Raw genomic sequence first — 23,933 nt, 5'->3', positions numbered from 1 at the left:
GTGTTGCTCTCAACAGCTGCAGGGATCTGCATTAAAAGCAAGAGCAGTTCTGGTTTCATTTTTAGAGGCCCTAAAGAAGTGGCATCCAATAACCTGTGTAGCAGAAAGCACTTTCATTACAGAACAGTTTGGATTGTTCTTGGGATGTCCCAGCACTCTGCTGTGCATTGTACAGTCTGCCTTGGCGTTGTCTAGAAAGCCCTGACCCTGCTCCATCCTGTTGCTTCTTCTGTTTACCACTTCCTCTTGACCTAGAGTTCTCTTTCTGTTCTCTCCCCCTCCCTCTCTTCCTCCCTCCTTCTCGCTCTCTCTCTCTCTCTCTCTCTCTCTCTCTCTCTCTCTCTCTCTCTCTTTCTCTCTCTTTCCCTCTCTCCCCCTCCCTCCTCTCTCCCTCCCCCTCCCTCCTCTCCCTCCCTCCCTCCCCCCTCATAGTTCTTAGATTTCCAGAGGCCCTATTGCCTTTCTCTGGTTTATTAACATTTACCCAGTACCCACTGCATAGTCGACACCGCTGAATCAGCCCGAGGGGTACACTTTCTGAAACATGATCTGGTTTACAGAAAGGCATCTATCTGCAGAAACAAATATATGACAATTTGGGGGGTGGTGAGTTTGGTTTCCAGTTTTAACTTCTGTTGGATCTAGGCAGTGAAGTGTCAGTGAGTGAGGTGACATGAGCTATGACTGTGAAGGTGACGGCAGTAGATGTGACCAACTTGGTGTGTTCCTGATAATGATCCTCCTTCTAAACACTGTTATTTTCTTTCACAAAGCAACCAAAGGAGATGAAAGCGAGTGCTGGAAATAAAGGAAATGAGGTAGGAAATATTAACTCTTGGGAAATTTTTCAAGGAAACAGTAATATAACATTATTTCCCCAACGCTCTTAAACTGCTTAATTTTACATAAAATCACATCGGTATTTCCCTGGTTATAAACATAAACCTGATTATTTCAGATAATATGGACATTTTTAAAGGTGAAAATAAAAATAATGCACCATACTATTCTGCAAAGGAAACACTAACCTTCTGGACATATCAGTGTAATATTCTGTCTAAATACCAAGCCTCAAGAATATGTCTTACATTGTTTCATAACCTTTGGAGTGACATAGCTACAAATGGCTAAAGCTTTCCATCATGGCCAGTCCTTCTGGAGAACGTCATTTAAAGTGTTTCATTATAGCAGGGTAGTGGTGGTGCATGCCTTTAATTCCAGCAGTTGGGAGGCAATGGCAGACAGATCTCTGTGACTATTTGGCCAGTTGGTCTACAGAGCAAGTTCCAGGACAGCCAGGGCTACACAGAGAAATCCTGTCTCAGGAAAAAAAAGTGTCATTATATTTATGTTTTAGCAAAGTTCCACGATTTCTTTAATTAGCTCTCTGTTATGGTACACTATCTTAAAATCACTTACTTTACTGCAGATATGAGGTAACTTTCAAAAATCATACCTGGAAAATAATTCTTTTATTGTGTTGTATCGATTACTTTGGTATCTAAGGCTCATATTTCATCAAGTAAACTGGACAAACCAGTGCCAGCCTGAGCACTCACATCCCAGCTGCCAGCCTGAGCACTCACATCCCAGGTGTCAGCCTGAGCACTCACATCCCAGCTGCCAGCTTGAGCACTCACATCCCAGCTGCCAGCCTGAGCACTCACATCGCAGGTGCCAGCCCGAGCACTCACATCCCAGCTGCCAGCCTGAGCGAGCACTCACATCACAGGTGCCAGCCTGAACACTCACATCCCAGCTCAGCCTGAGCACTCAGAGGCCTGGGCTGGATATGGCCATGAGTGACATCTTCTGAGCTGGCCTAGATTAGACATTACATTCTTGATCTATAAGTTTGAATACAGGACACCTAAGCTTGAGTCCACCTTGGAAAATTATATTGCACTTTTATGTTCTGAGAGGGGTGGGGCGACGCCTCACACACCTTGCTCAAGAGACTGTTGAGGAGAACTTGAGTGCTCGAAGCAGTTGCCCAGAAGTAAGGCACGCTATAGTCCAGTTTGGACAGATCCAGTCGCCTGGCTTTATGAAGATAGCTCTTAGGACAGAGATGTGTGAATCGCTTGGGAAAACTTTGTAAACGCAGCATCGAGTGGCAGCCTATCCCACCCACCCTAGACCACACCCTGCAAAGGCTTCAAGTGCAGTCATGTTCCCTCTGTGAAGTCTTCATCAGCCAAGTTATGCCTTAGAACCTCTATGCCCCATGGCCCCACCGAAAACCAGCTGTGCTGCCTGCTGAGAGGCGTCAGTGCCCAAGGCAGAGCCTCAAGCGAGTGTTTCCTCCCAGCCACTCCACATGAATGGAGGGAGCTTTTGAGTTTAAGGGTTCTAGTGAAATAAGTAAGTAAGAGGAATTCTTTCCCACGAGGGTTTCTCTAAGTTTGCTGAACTACTCTTATAAACAGGTTATAAACAGAAGCGCGGTTACGCGCATCTCAGTGGAATTTTGAACACAGTTGTGATATTTCATTCAGCTCGACATCCCTGAATGTTGTTATTTACGAGTCTGAACAAACCAAGCACAATTATTCTGAACTTTTCTTAGGCAAAACAGATCCAATGGGAATACATCTAAATAGCTCAACTATTGCAGTACATTGTCATCTTTATCGACGTGAAATCAGAGTCTGTACAGGGGTTTCCTTAGAGACAGAGCGCTAAGTAAATCATCTTCCTCTATAGAACACGCAGGCACTGTCTCATTAGTGATGTCTGCTTATATTGCTTTGAATTTATATCCTCCTATTTTTCAGTTGATAACAAAATCACACAGCCATACAATGACTATGTCTCCTTTTTATTTTTTCTAAGTTTGTTAAAGTAGGGCCGGTGTGTTTAAGATATTCTTTGAGCTCCCCCTATTGGTAGAATTTTAGTATGGCACCTGGGCACATTTAGAACAAGCCACAGGCTCAAATGCTGTTTTTTGTGTGCTCAAGAAACAGTTGAGAGGTAGCAAACATGTGGAGAAAAATGAGCCAGCCACCCGGGCTGTGGTCAATTAGTAGAAATGACCAATAGAAAGTGAGAGAAGAGAATAGTTGCATGAGGTGGCGGCGTTCACAAAGCCACAGGGCCGACGGCTGTAGCAAACACATTTTAGGATACCATGACCTTATTTTCCAAGCTTCAAAGGTTGCTTGCTGTTGCTTATCTGGGAGCACCTGCAGCAAGTGAGCCTACCCTGCTGCGAATTCATTTAACAGTTGCTCCTGGTGGATACCATGTACTGCGTGTCCTGGCGATAACACTGTGAAGCCGGTAGCATACATATTCAAGTTAGGGGAGCCGAGCTCGCTCAGGTTTGCACAGAAGACAAGGACCAAACTAAACCTTGGGAGCCTGCACTGCTCATTCTTCTGGGATACATCCTTTTGGGATCTTACAATCTCTGGGAGGGTGGAGCACCCCTCCTTCTACCCGACCTCACACATGGCCTGCCAGCTAAGAAAAGGGCTATCTCAGCAAAGACTCTTGCTAAGCCTAGAAGGAAATTAACTTACTACGTCCTTAGGAAATGTTAATGCACTTAATCTGCTGGGTCCCTCCCCCTCTCCCCAACACCACCTCACCTTGCTTCCCTGCTATGCCTCTGGGGAGTATGAAAACTACACTTGAATAGGCTTTTCAATGCCCTCTCCTCCTCTCAATGTCCTTATCTGCAGAACTGTGCTTCTGAGGGTCACTGACAGGACCAAGGATGATGTGTGGTACGTGTGAGGTGGTGTGTGGGCACATCCAACATGAGTGCAGATCAGGACTCCATGAGGTCCACTCTGTGGAGATCAGATATTATATTGATGGGAAACTCACACTCAGTGACTTGAAACAACTGTAGGTCTTCATCTTTCTGTGTCAATGTGCCATATACTTAACTGGAGAGATGGCCTCTTCCAATGTACCCGGGGCACATCCCTGATCTGGCTACAGGTCTGTCTCTGAAACCTCAGACTACACTCCGAGTATGCCTCCCTTTGGAAACTTCATCTTTTAAGTTTTCTGATACCACCCTAAAGTCACTTATACCAACCCTACTTACATACACACACACACACACACACACACACACACACACACACACACACGTGTACACACACACACCCCAAAACAAAACAAAAAAAACACTCAAAACCTTGGGTGTTTTTGTTTGGTTGGTTTGGTTGTTTGTTTTTCTTTTTCTTTTTTCTTTTTTTCTTTTGGTTGTTTGTTTTTCAAGACAGGGTTTCTCTGTGTAGCCTTGGCTGTCTTGGACTCGCTTTGTAGACCAGGCCGGCTTCGAACTCATAGCAATATGCATCCCAAATGCTGGGAATACAGCATGTGCCACTGCACCTCAACCTTGGGTTCTCAAGTTGTGCTTTTGTGACTGTGGAACTCATATTGCATGGCTGTTAACCACCTAGGGGACGGACGGCACAGTGTTGGGGAGGTCCTCATTCACCCCTAGATTGAAAGTGCCCTGCACTTGGCTTCAGGCTTAGTCAAAGGAAGGAAGCTGCCTGACACTCGTTCCCTTCACAAACATCCAGGGAATCGGACAGGGGCTTCAGAAGTTTCCCGTCCCCCACCTCTACCCAGGTCACTCTGGGTCCTTCACCCCTGCCTATGCGCAGGGGGTGGGGGTGGAGGGCCAGCTTTACCTAATCATCTTTACAGGTGGGAACATGGATGGGAAACTTTAAAAGCATGTTTGACATTTCACAAAACAGGAAAGCTCTGGTCAGCGAGGTGGTTCCATGAGTAGAGAAGCTCCTCCGAATCCTGATGAGCCATATTCAGTTCCTGTGACCCATATGGTGACAAGAAGAGGACCATCTCTGACTTCCCTACTTTAATTGTGGCATGCATCCCCACCATCCTTGCACTATTTTATTTTCTTTTTAAATTTATTTTTTAAAATTTATTATTTATGTATCATCATGCTTACAGTGCTCTGCCTGCATGTACACCTGCAGACCAGTAGAGGGCACCAGACCACATTATAGATGGTAGTGAGCCACCATATCGTTGCTGGGAATTGAACTCAGGACCACTGGAGGAGCAGTCAGTGCCCTTAACCTCTGAGCCATTTCTCCAGCCCCTTTATTTTCTTTTTAAAACTCATTAGAACAGATAGTCTCTGAAGTTTCTTTGACTAAATTTTTACAATCTCTCAGAAGTAGGATAAGGTAGGAGCTTTGGATTGTTGTAAATGAATTTCTCTCTCTCTCTCTCTCTCTCTCTCTCTCTCTCTCTCTCCTTTTTTTTTTTTTTTTTTTTTTTTTGGTTTTTTGAGACAGGGTTTCTCTGTGTATCCTTGACTGTCCTGGATTCTCTTTGTAGACCAGGCTGGCCTTGAACTCATAGCAATCTGCCTGCCTTTGCCTCCGAAGTGCTGGGATTAGTGTGTGTCACCACCACCCAGCTTGTAAATAAATTTTTAAAGATGGACTATTTCAGCTTACCTTGAGGCTAGCAATCACTGCCTCCTCGTCCCACCTTTGTCCCTTCCCAGGAAGAGTCCCAGTAAAAATGCGTAAGTACAATGACCCTGGCATCTCCCAAGTGAGCAGATTCTGAAGGTACCACTTAACTGTGTGAAGCAAGCATTCCCAGGACACTGAGGACACTGCCTTTCTTCCAAGTCCTTACGGAACGGAGAGCTGGCCAGAGAGAGAGGAGGGCAGGGGAGACTACTGAACTGTGTACACTGCTGCAGAAGGATGCTGGGATTGCGGTCTCTGCAGCTCGCTCTTGGTCAGTAGGCTTACCTGACAAGTGAGTTTAGACACAGACCGAGGTGTCGGTGATTCTAGGTGGTCGAATGTCATGAAGTACACAGAAGCTATTAGCAAAGCCTGGGAGACAGTTTGCAGTTCACAAAACAGCCAAACAGATGCTCTTTCGTGGGTCAGTGTTCCGGAACACAGGCACTCGCCACCATTCACAGCGAGTTGTTTTCTTTAAACTGAGCGGAGGAGCTGCAGTACTTTCTTAACGAGAGAAAGCCAGCGGCAAAGCCTCTTCCCACGAACCCGTGCCCCTCGGAGTGTAGCATCCATCCGGTGCCCTCCTCACCCAGGCTGAGTTCACGTTCACTTCTTAAGGGTTCGGAATGACTGTGTCACATCCCTCTCTTCTCTTTATTTCCCAGCATCCGAGCCAGTTCTTAATTTTGTTTTTAATTTTGCTTTTAAGGTGCTAAACACTAGCTGAAAGGGTTGTCTAAGTGCTACATTTCCCCCTACGCTATGTTATATAGGTTATGGCTCGTTAAAAAAAAAAAAGCAGAAGGCTGGTGCCATGGTGCAGGCCTGTGCTCTCAGGTCTCAGAAGGGGAAGACGGGAGCGCTTAAGGTATTCTTCAGCTCAGAGAAAGTTTGAAGCCAGCCTAGGCCTAAGGGACACCCGTCTCAAGCAATCAAACAAGTAAACACAAAGGAACAAGCAAGAACCTCTCCTTACCGGAGAATTTAAGTATTTATTCATGTTGTCTGTTTCTGGGATATGGTACTTGACAGTCACCAGGAAAAAAAATTAATACGGGGACATCTAGATATACCTTTTGTTAGTTTGTGTATTTCTGTTGTGCAGAGCGCTAGTCATGTTGTTTAGCCAGTTTTCCAATTTCTTTTTAATTATCCAATGAAATTTTTATAAAAGTACTAATCAGCCCAGCTGTCATATTCAGCACCATATAATATACATATTACAAATGTGTATTTTAGATCTGTAAGTGTCTCGGGTGTTATCTTGGGACTACTACTGCTGTGATAGGACACTATAAGTAAAAGCGACTAGGGGGAAAAGGGGCTGTTTCACTCACAGTTCCTTCCGTACAACAGTTCCCCATCAAAAGCTTTAAGGGCAGGAACTCGAGGAGGACAGGAAACTGGAGGCAGGGGCTGCAGAGGGCATGGAGGAGTCCTGCTTACTTACTGGCTTGCTCCTCATGACTCAGTCAGCTTGCTTTCTCATAGGACGCAGGACCACCTGCCTAGAGATGGCACCGCCCACAATGGGCTGGACCCTCCTCCACTGACCACTAATTAAGAAAATGTCTATTTCAGTCATGTTTTCATTTTGGAACCTGCACTCCAAGTTCACTCAGGTATTTAAGTTTTATTCCTTCTCAAGTCTCTGAGAAGGAATACAATTAAGCGTAGTGGGTTAGGGATTAAGATGTTTTTAGATCATGAGAGATGTTTTAAGTTAATAGAGATGAGATATGATAGATATTGATCTTCATTCAGAAATTTAGAGCCAACAGGATAGGAAAGATGTTTACTTCAAGTTTTCCAGATACAAATAGCCAAATCACTATGAATGTAAAATTTATATAACTCCTGATTTTCTCGTGGTTCTTCCTGCTGTATGTAGTTTATTTTACTCACGTGTAATAAACTAGATGTATATGTTAAAAAGAAACAATAAAAATTTTTTCAAAAATATTTAACCTCAAAAAAAAATTGAAAAAGAGAAGAAAATATGTAACAGCACTTTCTCAATTGAGGTTCCCTCCTGTCAGATGACTCTAACCTGGGTCAAGATATCATAAGTAGCCAGCACAAGTGGTGAGGACAGCTTCTAGAACAGACATTAATGTTCTAGATCTGTGAGGGAAAGACTCCACAACTATAAGACTGAATGGTGTCTGGTTTGGACTGCACTGACACAGTTATGAAGACTTTAATGGATGGCCTTGGAAGCATTGGAAATTAATGATACAACCCTTTGTCAAACTTATTTTAGCCAGTCCTGTGTATTGGATATGGATATCCTTGCCATATTTTGTTCTAAATATGTATTCTAATGGATAAGGGGATTTCATGTAAACAAGAGAAATTGGTTAGAATTACCAAGAAGACTCATCATTTAAAAAAACCCTTAAACCATGAAATTTTTCTTCAAAGTTAATGGACAACCCTGACTGTCATTATGGCTCTGTTTGTGGAAGCTTCATTTTTCATATTCTTTTTTAAATTAAAATATAACAACATAATTTCCCCTTGCCCTCCAACCTCTCCATGTCCCTAACTCTGTTCTTTCCCAAGTGTGTGTGTGTGTGTGTGTGTGTGTGTGTGTGTGTGTGTCTACATTCTAAGACCCTACATTTGGGTGCTAAACACACATATCACAACATTTAAAAAAAAACCTGAGGAAAACATCTGTAGTGAATTATTCTTCTCCTCCTCCTTCTCCTTCTTTGTTTTTGTTTTTGTTTTTCAAGACAGGGTTTCTCTAGCCTTAACTATCTTACACTCACTTTGTAGACCAGGCTGGCCTTGAACTCACAGTGATCCACCTGCCTCTGCTTCCCAAGTGCTGGGATTAAAGACGTGTGCCACCATGCCCGGCTTGTAGTGAATTCTTACATGCACATCTAGTCATATAAATTAAGCTACAGATTAGAATGGGGGGAAGATGGTGATTGAAACTTGGCTTCTCTACTCCCTCAAGTACACATCACATCTTTGTGGTCTGTGTACCCAGCCAACCATCAGTAGCTCAGGCTTCCCACAATCCCCTTCTCGGTTCAGTTATTTTACCAGCGAAGCCCATAGAATGCGTGGACCTGTGTATTTCTATTTCCCAGTGTATCACAGAGGCTGTGAAAGGAAACAGTGATACATTAGACATGCAGGACTGTGGCGTGCCACTTTCAGGAACCTCCGTACCACTCAGATAAAACCTTCCCAAACCTTATCCTTCGACGTCTATACGGAAGGGATAAGTAGGCACGGTTGATTACGTCATTGCCACTGGGGATAAATCAACCTCCAGCTCCTGACCCCTCCACAGAGTTTGGGGGCAGTCTGACATGTCCAACTTCTAATCATATGGTTAGTGGCCTTGGCATCTAGCCCCCATCCTGGAAGTCTAATCAGAAGCCACCAGAGTCACTTCATTGGGACAAAAGATGCTCCTGACAAGAAATCACAGAGGAAAAAAAAATCAGAGGATTTAAGAATTCTGAATCAGACCTCCTGATCACTCAAGAAATTACAGCCTGTGTCAGGAAGCAAAGTCAAAGACCAGATATTTTAACAAAGGAACCTTGAGGCTGGTGAGGTGTCCACACCTTTTTAACCCCAGCACTTAGGGAGAAGAGACATGCAGATCTCTCTGAGTGAGAAGCCAACTTGGTCTTCATAGAGCGTTCCAGATCAGCCTGGTCTGTATAGTGATGAGACCCTACCTCAAAACCAAAATAACGAAGGATTCTTCTAGCGCCCTATCTATAAAAAAGCCATAGGAATCCTGTGCAAAGAGCTAAAAGGAGAGTCTAATGTTTTTTTCTTATTACGTCACAGTATTATAGGACCGAATATTCAGGAAGCTGTCTTCCAGCTATAGCCTTCTCTACAAAGATCTGTAGAGCTAAGGCCATTTCTTGGTGCAAGGAGGGCCGTAAGAGCTGTGATTGTCATTTGAGGCCCTTCCCAGAAGTGGAAGCGAAGGCCGTGGGCAATGACCCAGAAGGGCCATGCATCAGCCACACCACCATGTAGAACTTGGAGGTGCTGACCTGGTCAGCTAAGTTTTAGGTCAAGGCTGTATGTCAAAGCAGGGGCCTAGAGCACATGTAACAGTTTGTTAACTTGGCTTATGGTTATTAAATATCTGAACATAACGGCATTGGGTTTTCATTTGCATGCTTGCTGGAGGCCCCTCAAGTGTTTTTGCACGTGCTTGTCCGCCGACCAACTGGATAAAAAGATGACGAACTCCCCTTTGTAAACATAAAATGAAAATTTAAGCTCCCCATCCCCGTTCTGTGGGTGATGTGCACAGGGTAAGCACTTTTTCTCAGAGCTAGTGAGGTTTTCTCTTAGTTAAAAGTTGCTTTGATTCAGTCGGCTGTCCTCCTGGAAGCTGGTCACTCCGTCTTACGCTCAACCTAAGGACAATAGACTTCAAGGCTGTGTGTGGGGAGGGGACATTGGCCTGGTGTGGTTATGTAGCAGGAGTGTTTTGATGGTGGCTTAAGGGGTCCACAAGCAGCATTTTATTATACATAGCGTTCTGTTGGTGTGGTGCAAAGGGATTCTCGTCTGCTCCTTTCACTGCTTCTGGGCAATGAAGCACAGGGCGGTCCTCCAGCCCAAAAGAAGTCTGTTTCACTCTGTGCTCCTGCATCCCAAGCTTAATCCCCGCATTGTTCATGCTCTCTCATGCAGTTCCTACTTGTATCAGCATACTGACTAGTTTTTATTATTTCAAAATTAACACAATGGGCTCAGAATTGTCACTGCCACTCAGTGCTAGTCCCCCCCCCCCCCCACCGTTTCTCCCAGAGTGACTCTGTTCTCTCAGAAGTCACCCGACTTTTCTAATTTGAACAAGTCCACTTCTGCACACTTGTTCCTCGGCTTGTTTTATAGATGGTTTAAGCTTTCTATCACAGAACGTCCCATGTCTCTTTTGAGACTAAATGGAATGTTAATGGACCACATCAAGAGTAATTGCTTCCCAAACCTACCTGGAGTTCTTGTTAAAACACAAAATCTGATTCTGTAAGCCTGGGCTAGACAGGCCCATTCTTCTAGTAAGCTTCTAGATGGTGACACGTCTGCTGGTTGTAGGCATAGCAAAGTACTGTAGGGTGTCATCGGAGAAAAATGGCAGTTCCTTGTCCAGTCACCCCTACCCAGACCCCTCCCCTTGAATTCATTTTTTGAGATGTAAATGTAAAATTTGCATATTAAATTCCTGAACTCTTTCCTGAATACAAGAGTAAGTTATGAACTTTTTATGGGAAGTATTGATGCATATAAATTCCCCTCCACTTTCATAATATTATACAAAGTAATTACAATTATATAAAATTTAACATCCGAGTCCAGTAGCATATTATGATTACGTTCCTGTTCTTGCGTTGCTTTCAGATCTCTTTGGATATAGCGGTTCCCCACGCTCTTATTTAATTAAGAACCTGCCATCCATGTAGCCCTCAACTTTCCATATATGAGAAGATCCCTCATGCATGGTCAAGCATACCAACTTGGGCGTTTCTCTTTTCCTCTTCTTTCATGGTATATCTCCCATGCCCATAGCTAGTGAGGTTTTCCATTATTTAAAAATACAGCTTTGGTCTGATTTGGGCTATACTTTCTCCCTGCAATCCTGTCTTCAATCCGTCTGCCTTCTAATTCTGTTGTGTAATTGTTACTGGGTTCGCTTTGTTGTGGTTTGGTTTTCTTTTCTATGCTGACGGGTCTTCTCATTTTTCTGCTGAGAAGCTTCTCTGGTTCTTCTGGTTCCATCCACGTCTTCCTCTTTCTTTGCTGACTACTTCTTTTGATTTAATTATTGATTTAATTAGAGAAACTCTGACAACAGCCTTCAGGGAGAAGAACTACGGAAACTAGCTTCCTGAGACTTCGGGTATCTAAAACACTTTTTATGGTCACACTTGACTGGTAGTTTGGGTGGGTATAGAATCCTGAGTTAGAATTAAAAAAAAAACACTTCTTGTCCCGTAGTTATTTCACATGCTGATTCTCAATCATTTATTTGCAAATGGTCCTTTATTTCTCTACCCCTGAAACCTCAGACTTCTCAGTTAACCTCTGGTTTTGTGGAAACCGACAGCAATCAGAGGATCAGAGTTGTGGCTTTTTATTTGTTCATTGTGATTGGCATTTCTTGGACTCATATATGGTTGCTTGGCACAAATTAGTGCAATATCCACTCATTGCAATGGTTTGATTTGTCATTTATGTGTTGAACAAACTGAGCTTGGTATACATTTTTCATTTTTAAAGAAATGTTTGTTTCTGTATTTTCTTCAGAGTTTTTTTTTATTTCACACCTGTGTTTCATGTGAGAGAATTTGTCAGATGTCTAATGGTTAGTAGCTTGCTGTTTCACAACTGAGGCCATGGAACCCATTTAGAAGTCGGCTGTGCATGTTAAGACTGCGGAATCAAGGATGAATTATTAGGAGCTGCCTGATGCTTGGAGAGCAAGTTTCTGAGTTTGCCTTTGGTTTGGTCACATCCAAGACATATTTCCTGGAGGTTTTAAACCTATGAGTAGGCCAGATGTCAAACGCAGACAGGGCCTGGACCTCTCCATAGATGTTCACAGAATCATCTCCTTCCAGCTTGACTCTGAACCCCTGGCCAGGAGTTGTCCTCTACCCACAGTGCAAAGCTTTCTTAATTCCACTGAGTCACCTGCTCTAAAGAGAACATCTCTCTGTCTCCTGACAAGGCCAGGAGTGGTCTGAAGTCGTTACATGGGCTGAGGCTCTAAGCTGGCTGGTTTGGGCCTCCTTTTTAGTCTCAGGGCAATGAGGAGCTTCTAATCACTTGCAACTTTTCTGCACTCTTCTGCATCTCACTGAAAATCTAGATGACAAGTTTGTTTTACTGAAATCTTATTAAAGTTTTCGCAGAAGGAAATGTATGTACCTCGCCTGCCATATTTAACCAGAGGGGTCTTGAGTTCTTTTCCAATCAGTTCATTATGAGATTATAAGTTCTTTCCATAGACTCATAAATATACATGACTTATTTTACTAGTTATTTGGCAAATCCAAAGAACTAATTTTCAAAAATTAGAATAAAGAATGACTTTGCATTTCAACTACTGAAAATATGCCAGAATTTTAAAAGCACGAACTCATGTTTCAGAAACTGAAAGTCATTGTTTGTCGAGAAGAAGCTTCCTCTAACTTAATTTTATTTTTTAACAATAATATGGAATAATATGGGGAGACATTCACTTTGCTAACTCCAGTTCTTGAATAGAAAAGCTATATTTTTACGAAAACACTTTCTTTGTTCCCCATAGGGCTGCCACATGGTGACAGAGGAGCTACATTCCATAACCTTTGAGGCCCAGATCTGCCTCTACGGCCTCACCATTGACTTAGAGGTGGGTGTTTCAAGACACATCTACTTGCTGGGTACAGTAGTGCATGCTTGTAATCCTAGCACTTGGGGAAGCAGAGGCAGGGGGAGCTCTATGAGTTCAAGGCCAGCCTGGTCTACAAAGTGAGTCCAGGACAGCCAAGGCTACACAGAGAAACCCTGTCTCGAAAAAACCAACCAAACCCAAAAGATAAACAACAAGAAAAGCAAAACAACAAAAATCTACTCTCTGGTAATCACAACAACAAGTCAGCATTTATAATGAGAACCCAGTCTTTTGATGTTTTTGTACATGCTTCACATATTATCTAGAAAAACAGTGCATCACATGTGCACTCAGTGATTAAGATGCCATTAGCATGATAAAAAGAAAAACTTCATGATTATTGTGAATTCAGTATATGTTGAATATTTTGTTATCTACATATTTATTATTTTCTGAATCATGAATACTCAATAGAAAGTATAAAGAGAAATAGCTACCCGTGAACTATGTCATATAGTAATATAAAATTTTAAGTTATATGTAAAAGTCTTAAAAGATTTCTCTGATGTAATGAACAGGGGAAAGTGGTAGGAATGTTGGCAGTTCATTGTTTTGATCATCTTTGTTTGTTTGTTTTTTGTTTTTCGAGACAGGGTTTCTCTGTGTAACAGCCCTGGTTGTCCTAGACTCACTTTATAGAGCAGGCTGGCCTCGAACTCACATCGACCCGCCTGCCTCCCGAGGGCTGAGATTAAAGGTGTGTCACCACGCCTGGCCATTTTGATCATCTTCTAACCATCACCACTGAACTCCAAGAATAAAGAAACCTGGGAGATTAAAAAACATTAATTATGAGCCCTTTGAAGTCAGGGCAGCATGCTTTGCTTGTGTGACATTGCTGTACACAATTCCCAGCACATGCTAAAGGCCCAGCATGTGTAGAATGAACAAGTTAGTACATCTGCTAGCAAGCTCTACTTTCAGGCAACTTGAGTATACTTCTACTTAACAGCACATTGTTTTAGGCTCTGCCTTTCCCTTTTTATCCAGTGCATTCTAGCGTGTATAAAATCCACCACTCTGTTCCCTAAGCCTCTGTTTCTATAAGCTGCTCAGTCCCTCAGTTCCTGGATATTTTGCTATCAGCAGGAATCCAATGCCTGTTAGGAAGAGACTGCTCTGCAGTGCTTAGCCTCCCAGGCTAGCCTGTGAAAGTCTGTTTACACCGATAGTCCTAAGCTGGTGTGCAGAAACAGACCAGGCGGCTCCTACTCCCCTCGCTTACCTCCTCAGCTTTTACAATAAAACTCTACTTCCAGTGTGGATTTTAATCAGGCACTAGGTCATAATTTGATTGTGGTGGTTCATTCCCAAAGCAAATTTAGATCAAATTCTTTAACATACTTATAAGGACGATAACTACCAAACCATCACCAGAGCCACCGTGGTTGTACTTGAGGCAATATGTGACCCAGGAGGTATAGACATTTCTCGGTGTCAAGGAAGATACTGGGGAAAACTGCCTGATTGCTAGCCTCAGATGTGCTGAAAGGATTCCTGTTTCCCTTCCTACTGTACCCTGGCTTGTATGTGCTCAGAGAGTTCTTCACACTGCACCTGGGTACCAGGATTGAGAAACGGGGTTGGCTTGAGACAGCCTTCTAGAAGGGAAGACCAAGGGTAGCACCAATGCATGTTTGGACGACCTGTAGTAACTTTTTATTATTTTTATTTTTTAACCAGACCAGCTCATTACCTGTGGTGATGATTTCTAATGTCAGCCAGCTACCCAATGCGTGGGCATCCGTCATCTGGTACAACGTGTCAACCAACGACTCCCAGGTAAAGCTCCTATGCTCTCTCTCTCTCTCTCTCCATTTCTTATTCTACTTAACTTTGTCCTTCAACAAGCAGTGTGCGAGTGGTGGCAGTAGGGGTTTCTACTTGTGTTGAGTCCTGGTAGGTCATGTTTAACATGTTCCGTGTGAGCTGAGCATGGTGACATGCATCTAGTACTCAAAGCAGTTGGGAGTCTAAGGTAGGAAGGTTGCAATTTGAAGCAAGTCTGAGTCAAGCCTGGGCCACATAGCAAGGGGCTGCCTCAAAATTCACTGTAATGATGACAATGACAAGGTAATGTGAGAGTTCTGGCCAGTGACAGTGACAGGTGCTGGCTATTTCTGAGTTCCGACCAGCCCCAAGACTGCCATCACCGTGAGTCTAAGCCTGTCTTCTGACTATGCTGACTAGACTCTGGGAAACACCTTGTTCCAGAATGCTCTAAGTGTTCTCAGAACTCCTGACTACCTCTGCTTCTTCTGGGCACGCCTTTCCTCGGTCTCTTCTAGAGTGGCATAGAATTAGTTTCCAAATAAGTAACCAGGACATCCATCAATCTTACTAACTGAGTTGTGACAGCACAAATTTTGCTGTTGATTAGGTACAGATTGGAGCCTCTCTAGATTTAGGCTGGGTGTTAGTGCCATCTGGTGGCTATTTTAGACACTTGACCGAAGAATGGACCGCAAGCCACTGTACTAACATTAATAGTTTTTATACAAAAACCAGAGAACTCGGGGGGGGGGGGGGGGATTCCATGCTCCCCTTTGCTCTGTTCTTAAGACAGAGGAAATGAAACTCAAAAACTGTGAGTTGCGTTGCAAAGTATTTAGTTCCAGAAGAAACAGCTCAAATGGAAATAACCTTTCTTCCTTATCCAGATCAGTCTCCACTAGAAGATTCTTTCTAGTAGATAATTACATAAGAATCGTTCAGTAAATAGGCCAGCTTTCGGTGCCTTTCCCCTTCATGCCACATTCCTGAACTGGAACCACACTGAAAATGATGCAACTCTATTCACCCTTACCCCAGATGCCCTGACAGCCGAGACAGATCAACAGATTCCTCTCAGGCCAGAGAATCCATGGGATAATTTCTGTCCTTTAATGCCAAAAGCAGTCCCTGGCACTAAAGGCCAGTTCCCTTTAAGAGTTACATGTCTGTGCATCCATCTTTAAGGCATGGGAGAAGAGTGAGGGCTTCTGTCCCAGCTCAGCACCACACTTGGGTTTCCTTAGCAACATTCTGCTGGGAAGCTGCCGAGGCTACCATGTGCCACCATGTGCCACCACGCACCACCATGTGCCACCATGTGCCACCATGTGCCACCACGCACCACCACACACCCACCATGTGCCACCGTGTGCCACCATGCGCCACCATGTGCCACCACGCACCACCACACGCCACCATGTGCCACCACGCGCCACCATGTGCCACCATGTGCCACCACGCACCACCACGCGCCACCATGTGCCACCATGTGCCGCCACGCGCCACCATGCGCCACCATGTGCCACCGTGTGCCACCATGCGCCACCATGTGCCACCATGCACTCCCTCCCACAGCAACTCATGGCGATCTGGAGACTGGGGTCACTGCCTTCTCACAAAACCAAACTAAACAACTTTGACCTATTAACTCCATCTCCCTTGAAACTCTGAGCTCTTATACCTTAATTAGACTCTACACCCACTGATCCTGTTTCAGGCACACTTCTCAAAGAGAGATTTGGGTGCCTAGAAATCCTTCTACTGCTCCTCCTCCTGTCTTGTGACCTTTGTTGGCTGCAGGGTCCTCTTTCATGGTGAGCCAGTTAAACATCTTTAAGATTAATGCCATTTTCATGGAGGTTAACTGTGCAGTCATTGTTAAGCGGTGTTAACTGCTTGGATGAGATGGTCGCCGCTTGGTAGGCCAGAGAAAGCTAGCAGGTGTCAAGTGATTCGATCAGGAAAGATGGATTCCCTGAGTTGTATCATATCCAAGGAACAAAAGCGCTCTAGGGGGAAAGATCAGTCTTAAAAACGATCTGTATCGTCGACTTGCTTGACCCAGGATTTAAATCAGGAATGTGATATATCAAATGTAGCGGTCCCTGTGCGATTAACGGGTATCGTCACCGTAACTCTATTTCAGAACTTGGTTTTCTTTAATAATCCTCCATCTGTCACTTTGAGTCAACTCCTGGAAGTGTTGAGCTGGCAGTTTTCATCCTATGTTGGACGTGGCCTTAATCCAGACCAGCTCAACATGCTGGCAGAGAAGGTCACAGGTGAGAGCTGGTCGGCGGGGAGGGCTCCCTCTGGGTTTGGCACTTGGGTGTCTTAAGGTAGAGTTACATTAGTAATATTAATAATTATGATGAATGTCACACTTTACTGAAAGCTTATTGTATGTTGCCAGGCACAGGGCTAAGTCTTATTTTACTTTTAACTCTCACAGCATTTCTTGGGGCCAACAGTGTTCTGTTGATTTGAGGGCAAGAGAGGGCAAGGGCCCTGCTGCACAGCTAGGAGGCAGCAGCGCCACGCTGTGGGCCAGCCCAGAGCTCCTCTGCAGCCCTTCTGTTCACACTCCAGCCTCTAGGTGTTCTTAAGCCACTCCCTCTGAATACCTTTGAAACCTTCATAGCGACGTTAGCCAAGTAGAACATGCTGGTCTTTGCACAGAAAATGTAACAGAAACCTAAAAATACCAGCAATGACTTAGTTCCTCCCATTAAGGAGGTTCTGGCTTCTGGCTTCTGCAGGCATCGCCCACACTTCATGTGCTAACTACGGTCTAAGCTTTGCCTAAATTGCTTAGAGATATCTGAATTATGACAAGCGAGTGCACTTAACTCCAGGGAGAGCCCACTGTGAGTCTGTATGCAGTTGCAGGTCTAGTACCGAAGTTTGTTCTACACAGATTCTGTGGCTGCAGTACAGCTCATGTGATGCTGACTTGCTTGCCTCGTGCAGCTATTGGCTCATCAGTGAGCATTCAAATACTCCTGATCTTTTGGACAATTTAAAACTTGCTTACTATGATTTTTTTTGTCTTGAATTCATAAACAGCAGTAGTAAATATTAGTTTGTAAATGTTTGTAAATGAGCAGATAATACTTTTAAGTATCTGAGCAATGTTTCACTCGCAATAGTATAGATTAGTACAGGTTGCATCGGTATCCTTAGGATCTTTTTTAACAAACTCCCCACGGGAAGATGGTTTCCTTACAATTTAGACGATATTAATCTTTTTAGTGTTCTAGATCAAAATAGTTGACGGCTGCCAGGTGCCTGCAGAATCTCAGCACTCAGGGAGGCAGAGGCAGGTGGATCTCTGTGAGTTCGAGGCCAGCCTAGTCTACAAAGCAAGGGTCCTAAAAATCTAGCTACACTAATGACATGATTTTGCGGCACAGTAGGTACCATGTTCTCCCACAATGCCTTGCCCTCCATGGGTCTTCCTTCCTGGATGCCTTCTGTGCCCCTTCTGCCAACTTACTCCCCCCCCCCCATTCATGGAGCTTCCTAAAGCCATTGCTGGCTCCTCCCTCATGAACGCTTCTTATTCTGAACCTCTTAAGTACAAGGAGGGCACGGTAGGCATTCCATAGCCTCGCACACAGTACCGCCATTACAAGCCCGTAAGCAATGTTTGCAAGGGGCGAGGAAAGAAGTTAAGTCAAGCACAGAGTGACAAGCCCCACTGTTGAGTTAAAATTCCTTTTTTTTCCTCCCTCTCTTTCATTTTAGTTCAGTCTAACTACGGTGATGGTCACCTCACCTGGGCCAAGTTCTGCAAGGTACAAACGGGGGTAAGGGTATCATTTAGAAAATTCTTGCCGCATACTGCTGCTTTCTAAGGCTCCGAGTCACTTCCTGGGTGTTGGAAGATCTCCTGGCTGAGGATAACTTTACAGGAAAGCCCTGCCCTGCTCAAAGGGACATTTGTAAATGTTAGAATGAGTTCTACCAGCGACGTCGCTTACGTCGCTGTCCTTCCATGTGTGCTCCTTCCTCCTGACAGGAACATTTGCCTGGCAAACCATTTACCTTCTGGACCTGGCTTGAAGCAATATTGGACCTAATTAAAAAGCATATTCTTCCTCTGTGGATCGATGGGTGAGTTCATGGACTCTGTTCTTCATACAAGCACTTTTTCTGCTTTAATGACCTTTTTTCCTTTTATGGGAAAAACACAATTGCCATTTCTTTAAAGAATGTTCTATAATAACACATTTTATATATATACACACCTTATGTGTATTGTATGATACATGTATTACGTAATAGTATGAGATTTCAAGCACAGGCATTGGGTTACATCTACTCTTTGTGAATTAAGTAAATGCCGATGCAACAATGACTATGTTTTTCCCTTGCTCTAATTCTAGGCACATCATGGGCTTTGTCAGCAAAGAGAAGGAACGGTTTCTGCTCAAGGATAAAACGCCTGGCACCTTTTTGCTACGATTCAGTGAGAGCAATCTTGGAGGGATAACCTTCACCTGGGTGGACCATTCAGAAACTGGTATGTCGTCAGCTCCCTCAGCGGCTTGAATGTGAATTGGTACAGTTGGCCCATAACCAACTGTGCATGAATTCTGAAAGCCCACGTTGCCACCCTCCGTCTCACTCACAGTCTGCACTGAACAGACTCCAGAGGGTCAGACTTTTTTGCCATGGAAGATTTGAGGGAGTCTAAATATTCTAATTTCTGTGTTTTCAGGAGAAGTGAAATTCCACTCTGTAGAACCCTACAACAAAGGGCGGCTATCAGCTCTGCCATTTGCCGACATCCTGAGAGACTACAAGGTTATCATGGCTGAGAACATCCCCGAAAATCCTCTGAAGTACCTCTATCCTGACATTCCCAAAGACAAAGCCTTCAGTAAACACTATAGCTCCCAGCCTTGCGAAGGTGATACCCTTTGCATTTCTCTTTCTCTTGAGATTTGGGGGGAAGAGGGGAAATGACGTCATGTCAGAACAAAATGAAATTTCTCTTTCTGATTACTTTGACCTTTGTAATATCTCAGGGTCATATGAAGGTCAGATCTTTAGGCAGCAAATGCTGTGTCATTGGTTAAGTAGGGTAACATTCATAGTGCAGCCAGACTTCACCATGGCCAGATCAAGCCTTTGTAGAGCCTAAAGTTCATCCTCCTTAAAACAGGATTGCTAATCATTGCATGCCTGGCTAAGGGAAAGGAAGGAAGACCTGATGACTGTATGCTTTCACAGCGTGTCTGTAGACATATATTTTTAAAGAAACTTGAGAGTTGAGAGTTCTCCTCTCTCTCTCTCTCTCTCTCTCTCTCTCTCTCTCTCTCTCTCTCTCTCTCTCTCACACACACACACACACACACACACACTCCTTGGCATATTTTTCCTACATTTACCCTAGGGGCCCAGAAGAGTAACTGTACACAAAAGCAATCAGTGAATATGGAATACATAAAAGAAAATTCATACAATTAGCTGTCTGTGGTACAGGGCCTTACTATTTATTCTCTCACGAGATCAGAGTCGGCCTCTACATCCACAGTTTACACATCTTAGTTAGCCAACCTAAGAGCAAAAATAGTTCTTAAAAAGTACAGCTGCATTGAACATGTAAACCTTATCTTTTCTTCCTTCCATAAACAATGCAGCATATGAGCTACTCAAACGACATTTACATTGGAGCAAGGATTGTGGGTAACCTGGGAATGACTTAAGCACACAGAAAGGTGCTTAGAGTCAAAACAAACGCTACGCTATGGTGCACAAAGAACTTAAGCACTGTGGATTCAGTATCTGCCCGGACTCCTAGAACCCAGTCTCCCATAGGTACCAGGGGAGAACAGAGCGAGAGCACAGTCTCTCCAGGCCTTCATCTGTAGTGAATAATCACTCGATACTATCTGGTGGGATAGTCTTCAGCTACCACAGACACTATAACCTGTTGCCACCCAACCCATCAGAAACAAAATACAAAAGAAAATAAATACAAAGGACTGGCTCTTCAGGGGGACACACTGCTTAATACAACAAAATGCAAATGTCAATATAACAAATTAAAGTTGGGAAACGGTGCCTGCCCTAGGTGAGCATGGTGTACCTGGTGAGGTCAAGGCTTGCCCATTACTATTACTATGGTGCCCATGGTTATTATGGGGGGAAGGCTTCAAAACCTCCATGAACTAATAAGGTTATAACTGGTGTTTTAATGAAAAGAGCTGTGTTCCTATGTGCTTTAGTCAAAAAGCAAGTGCGTGTTGGACTCACAGCTTGGAAGGTTTCAGCCTATGAAGGTTCACCCCATCACTCTCAGGCCTGCCATGAGACGTCACAACGGGAGTGTGTGACCTGGTGTCTCAGTATTGCTTACAAAGCACACACCTGATGACTGCTTCCTCCAGGCCTCACATTTTAAAGGTTCTACTACTCCCCAGCAGCCCACAGATAGGCAACCAAACCTTTAAGACAAAGACCTTTGAGAGACACTACAGCACTGTAAATTCCCACAATACACAGATGAACCAGACACTACTGCAGACCTTAAACACAACATAAAGGGCAGATGGTGAAGCTGAGTCTCGGTTACAAGACATTTTAGAGTCACTAATATATGATGTCAGACCAGCCTGCCAGGAGGTTTGTCGCTTGCTTGTGGCTATTTCTTCCATGCAATGGAAAGGTTTTGTGAATCACGAGACAACCACATTATTTATTTTCTTCTGAGCATTGTAGATATTTTCCTAGATGTTTCATTTCCAATGGTATTAACAATGTTGACATCCCCGCCCTCCCTCCAACACTGTGCCTTTCTTTTTCAGTTTCAAGACCAACAGAACAGGGAGACAAAGGTTACGTTCCTTCTGTTTTTATCCCCATTTCAACCATGTGAGTATCTGTAGTCACATGTAAAATATTTATAGGAGAATTGATTTTTTTTCTCAAAAAGCTATTCTAAAAGAGATATAAGGGCAGATCAGAGTACATATAACTGAGGATAAAGCGTTTTTTAAAAATGCCCTGTAAAGCATTTTATGTCTCATTTCTTTGAACATATAAAGCTAGTCTTCAGGGCACACTCTGCAGTCTATTACGGCTGGAATTACAAAGCTGCCTCTTTATATGCCATATAGTCCAGAGCAGATTGAATGCTGTGATATGAAGTGGTGAATTAGGCAGCTCAGTGTCACAAAGAGACGAAGCACGGGACGAGTCTGGACACAGCAAGTTACCACGAGCTATTATGTTATCATTCCTGTAACGTTGTCCTGTTATCTCTTTAAGCCGAAGTGATTCCATGGAGCCACAGTTTCCTTCAGACCTTCTCCCCATGTCTCCAAGTGTATATGCTGTGCTGAGAGAAAACCTGAGCCCCACCACCATTGAAACTGCAGTATGTCCTCCCCCATCAGTGTTGGTCTAGGGGGTTTGCAATGAGACAAAGGTGACTTGTGAGTCCACAGGGGTTGCAGCATTGCCCAGGCAGGCAGAAGCATGGTTAGGAGCGCACATTCAAGAGGATATAACTGACAGTGTTGTCTGTGTGGCAAGCGGCAAACACCTCAGAGGGCCAAGTATCCCTCTCCTTCTCTCCAGGTGGCGCCACAGCACTGCCCAGCTCTCTCCATCTTAGCAAAGGACACACATAGCCAAGGTTCACAAGTCCACTTTGGTAGTTATCTTAAGAGGTTCAGGTTCCATAAGTTGCAGTTTTTCTTCATTGTCACACAGCCAATTGCTGTGGCCTTTTCATCTAGAATGGAAGAACAATAGCAGCATAATCATGTCACAATCATATATATATATATCTTGTGATGCATTCTGCTTGTTTCCATGCCCCAGTTCTGTCAAGGATTCAGCATCTCCACTTTACATAAGGTGAACATACCTTTGAACAAGACCTTGCAGGCATCTGGATGCCCAGGGACAGGCACTTGACTAGATGGACATCCAGGGGTGTCCATGCTTGCCTTGGATGGCTTACCCTGATGTTGGCCGTCCTTAACTCACCAAGCTATTTATATCGGACTGAACTTTTGCTACATTCTGCACTCATTTTCATATTGCTATTTTTAGTTCGGTGAATGGATTTTCTAATTGGTGTGTGTGTTTATGTGCTGAACGCAAGCTGTCAGGCAGTGCTTTGCCTGCTGAGCCACTTTACCTGCCCCATGAGCTGACTTCTTAACATAGTTTTTAATCTATTTGAATTATGCCTTTTATTTCAGGCCGATCAGCCCTAATTACTTTAATGAATTCTTTGTTAATAGGTAGAAAGATTACGGATTGTTTAGTAGACAAAGAGTGCTTACTCCCTGGAAACAGTGATCAATGTGCAAAACAGTTTCCTTAACAATCTTTTTCATTTTCACTTTTAGATGAAGTCCCCCTGTTCTCCTGAATGACAGTATAAACTGACTCTTCAAAGAAGGAAACATGAAAATCGAGACTGTTCTTTGTCAAAGACCACAATTTAATTCTTCAGCTTTGTAAATGCTGGTTTTAAAAAATGGTAGGAAGTCCGAAGGTCTCTTCCACTAGGCAAGACCCCCAACTAGGAGTGCTGTGGCCAAAATGCTAAAACCCAAAGCTTCAGATAAGCTTACAAGAAAAGACAGCTTTAAGAAACCAATGTTGGTAACAATATAACAGGACTCCTTTGACTCCTTTGTGTTTTGTTTCTGATTTCATTTCTCAGCTATTATGACTTTGGGTCTGGAAAGTATATTAACATTTCAGAGTGGGCCAAGAAGACAAAATCATGTCTGCATTACTCAAAGCCACAGGATGGTTTAGCAGAAAACTCGGATAAGAATCTTCCAAGTAGATCCAAGTTGGGGAAATGATGGGGGCATGATCCACTGGGATTCACAGGGCCACAGGGATGAATCACAAAGCCTCCAGATTGCCAGAGCAACCTCATCACATCTGTGGTGCTTTCGGCTACTGTTGCCCCTACCAGGGATGGTCTTTCAGGAGGAAGGCAGGTCCAGAGTCGCCCCTGGATGTTAGGCCAATCACTAACATTAGAAGCACTGCAAGTGGACAGATGGGTCATAGTCCCAGGAAATAAAGCTTGGGAAGCAAGTGGCACTCTGGACCCTTGGGCTCCTGACATCACCTGTAGGTTGCATGGTTGACATCTCTGGACAAGGATGGGTTTAGCAATCCCTTCAGATCCCAATAGTCTTTGGTCCTGTAATCTTAATCTGAGACTACAGAAGGGGCAAGACGTT

General features: G+C 43.9%; 1 protein-coding gene across 4 annotated transcripts in view; it reads left to right on the top strand.

The window, feature by feature from the left end:
• The window catches only part of STAT4 (signal transducer and activator of transcription 4), a 119,855-nt gene extending 96,495 nt beyond the window's left edge, over positions 1-23,360 (top strand). For 3 of the 4 annotated variants that reach the window (XM_084778886.1, XM_084778885.1, XM_084778884.1), the window contains 11 exons: positions 774-818; positions 12,805-12,888; positions 14,614-14,712; positions 16,850-16,985; positions 18,451-18,500; positions 18,725-18,819; positions 19,092-19,228; positions 19,427-19,618; positions 21,519-21,585; positions 21,982-22,090; positions 23,076-23,360. In XM_084778886.1, coding sequence (XP_084635012.1) covers positions 774-818; positions 12,805-12,888; positions 14,614-14,712; positions 16,850-16,985; positions 18,451-18,500; positions 18,725-18,819; positions 19,092-19,228; positions 19,427-19,618; positions 21,519-21,585; positions 21,982-22,090; positions 23,076-23,102 — 1,041 coding nt within the window. In that variant the 3' untranslated portion in view covers positions 23,103-23,360. The remainder of the gene's footprint in view (positions 1-773; positions 819-12,804; positions 12,889-14,613; positions 14,713-16,849; positions 16,986-18,450; positions 18,501-18,724; positions 18,820-19,091; positions 19,229-19,426; positions 19,619-21,518; positions 21,586-21,981; positions 22,091-23,075) is intronic. The other variant, XM_084778887.1, reaches the window with a different exon arrangement.
• Positions 23,361-23,933: the final 573 nt, after the last annotated feature.

Source organism: Acomys minous, assembly GCF_964271855.1.
Source record: "Acomys minous genome assembly, chromosome: 4".
Classification (NCBI taxonomy): domain Eukaryota; kingdom Metazoa; phylum Chordata; class Mammalia; order Rodentia; family Muridae; genus Acomys; species Acomys minous.
Note: the sequence above shows the minus strand (reverse complement) of the source record. Positions and strands in the feature narration are given on the sequence as shown.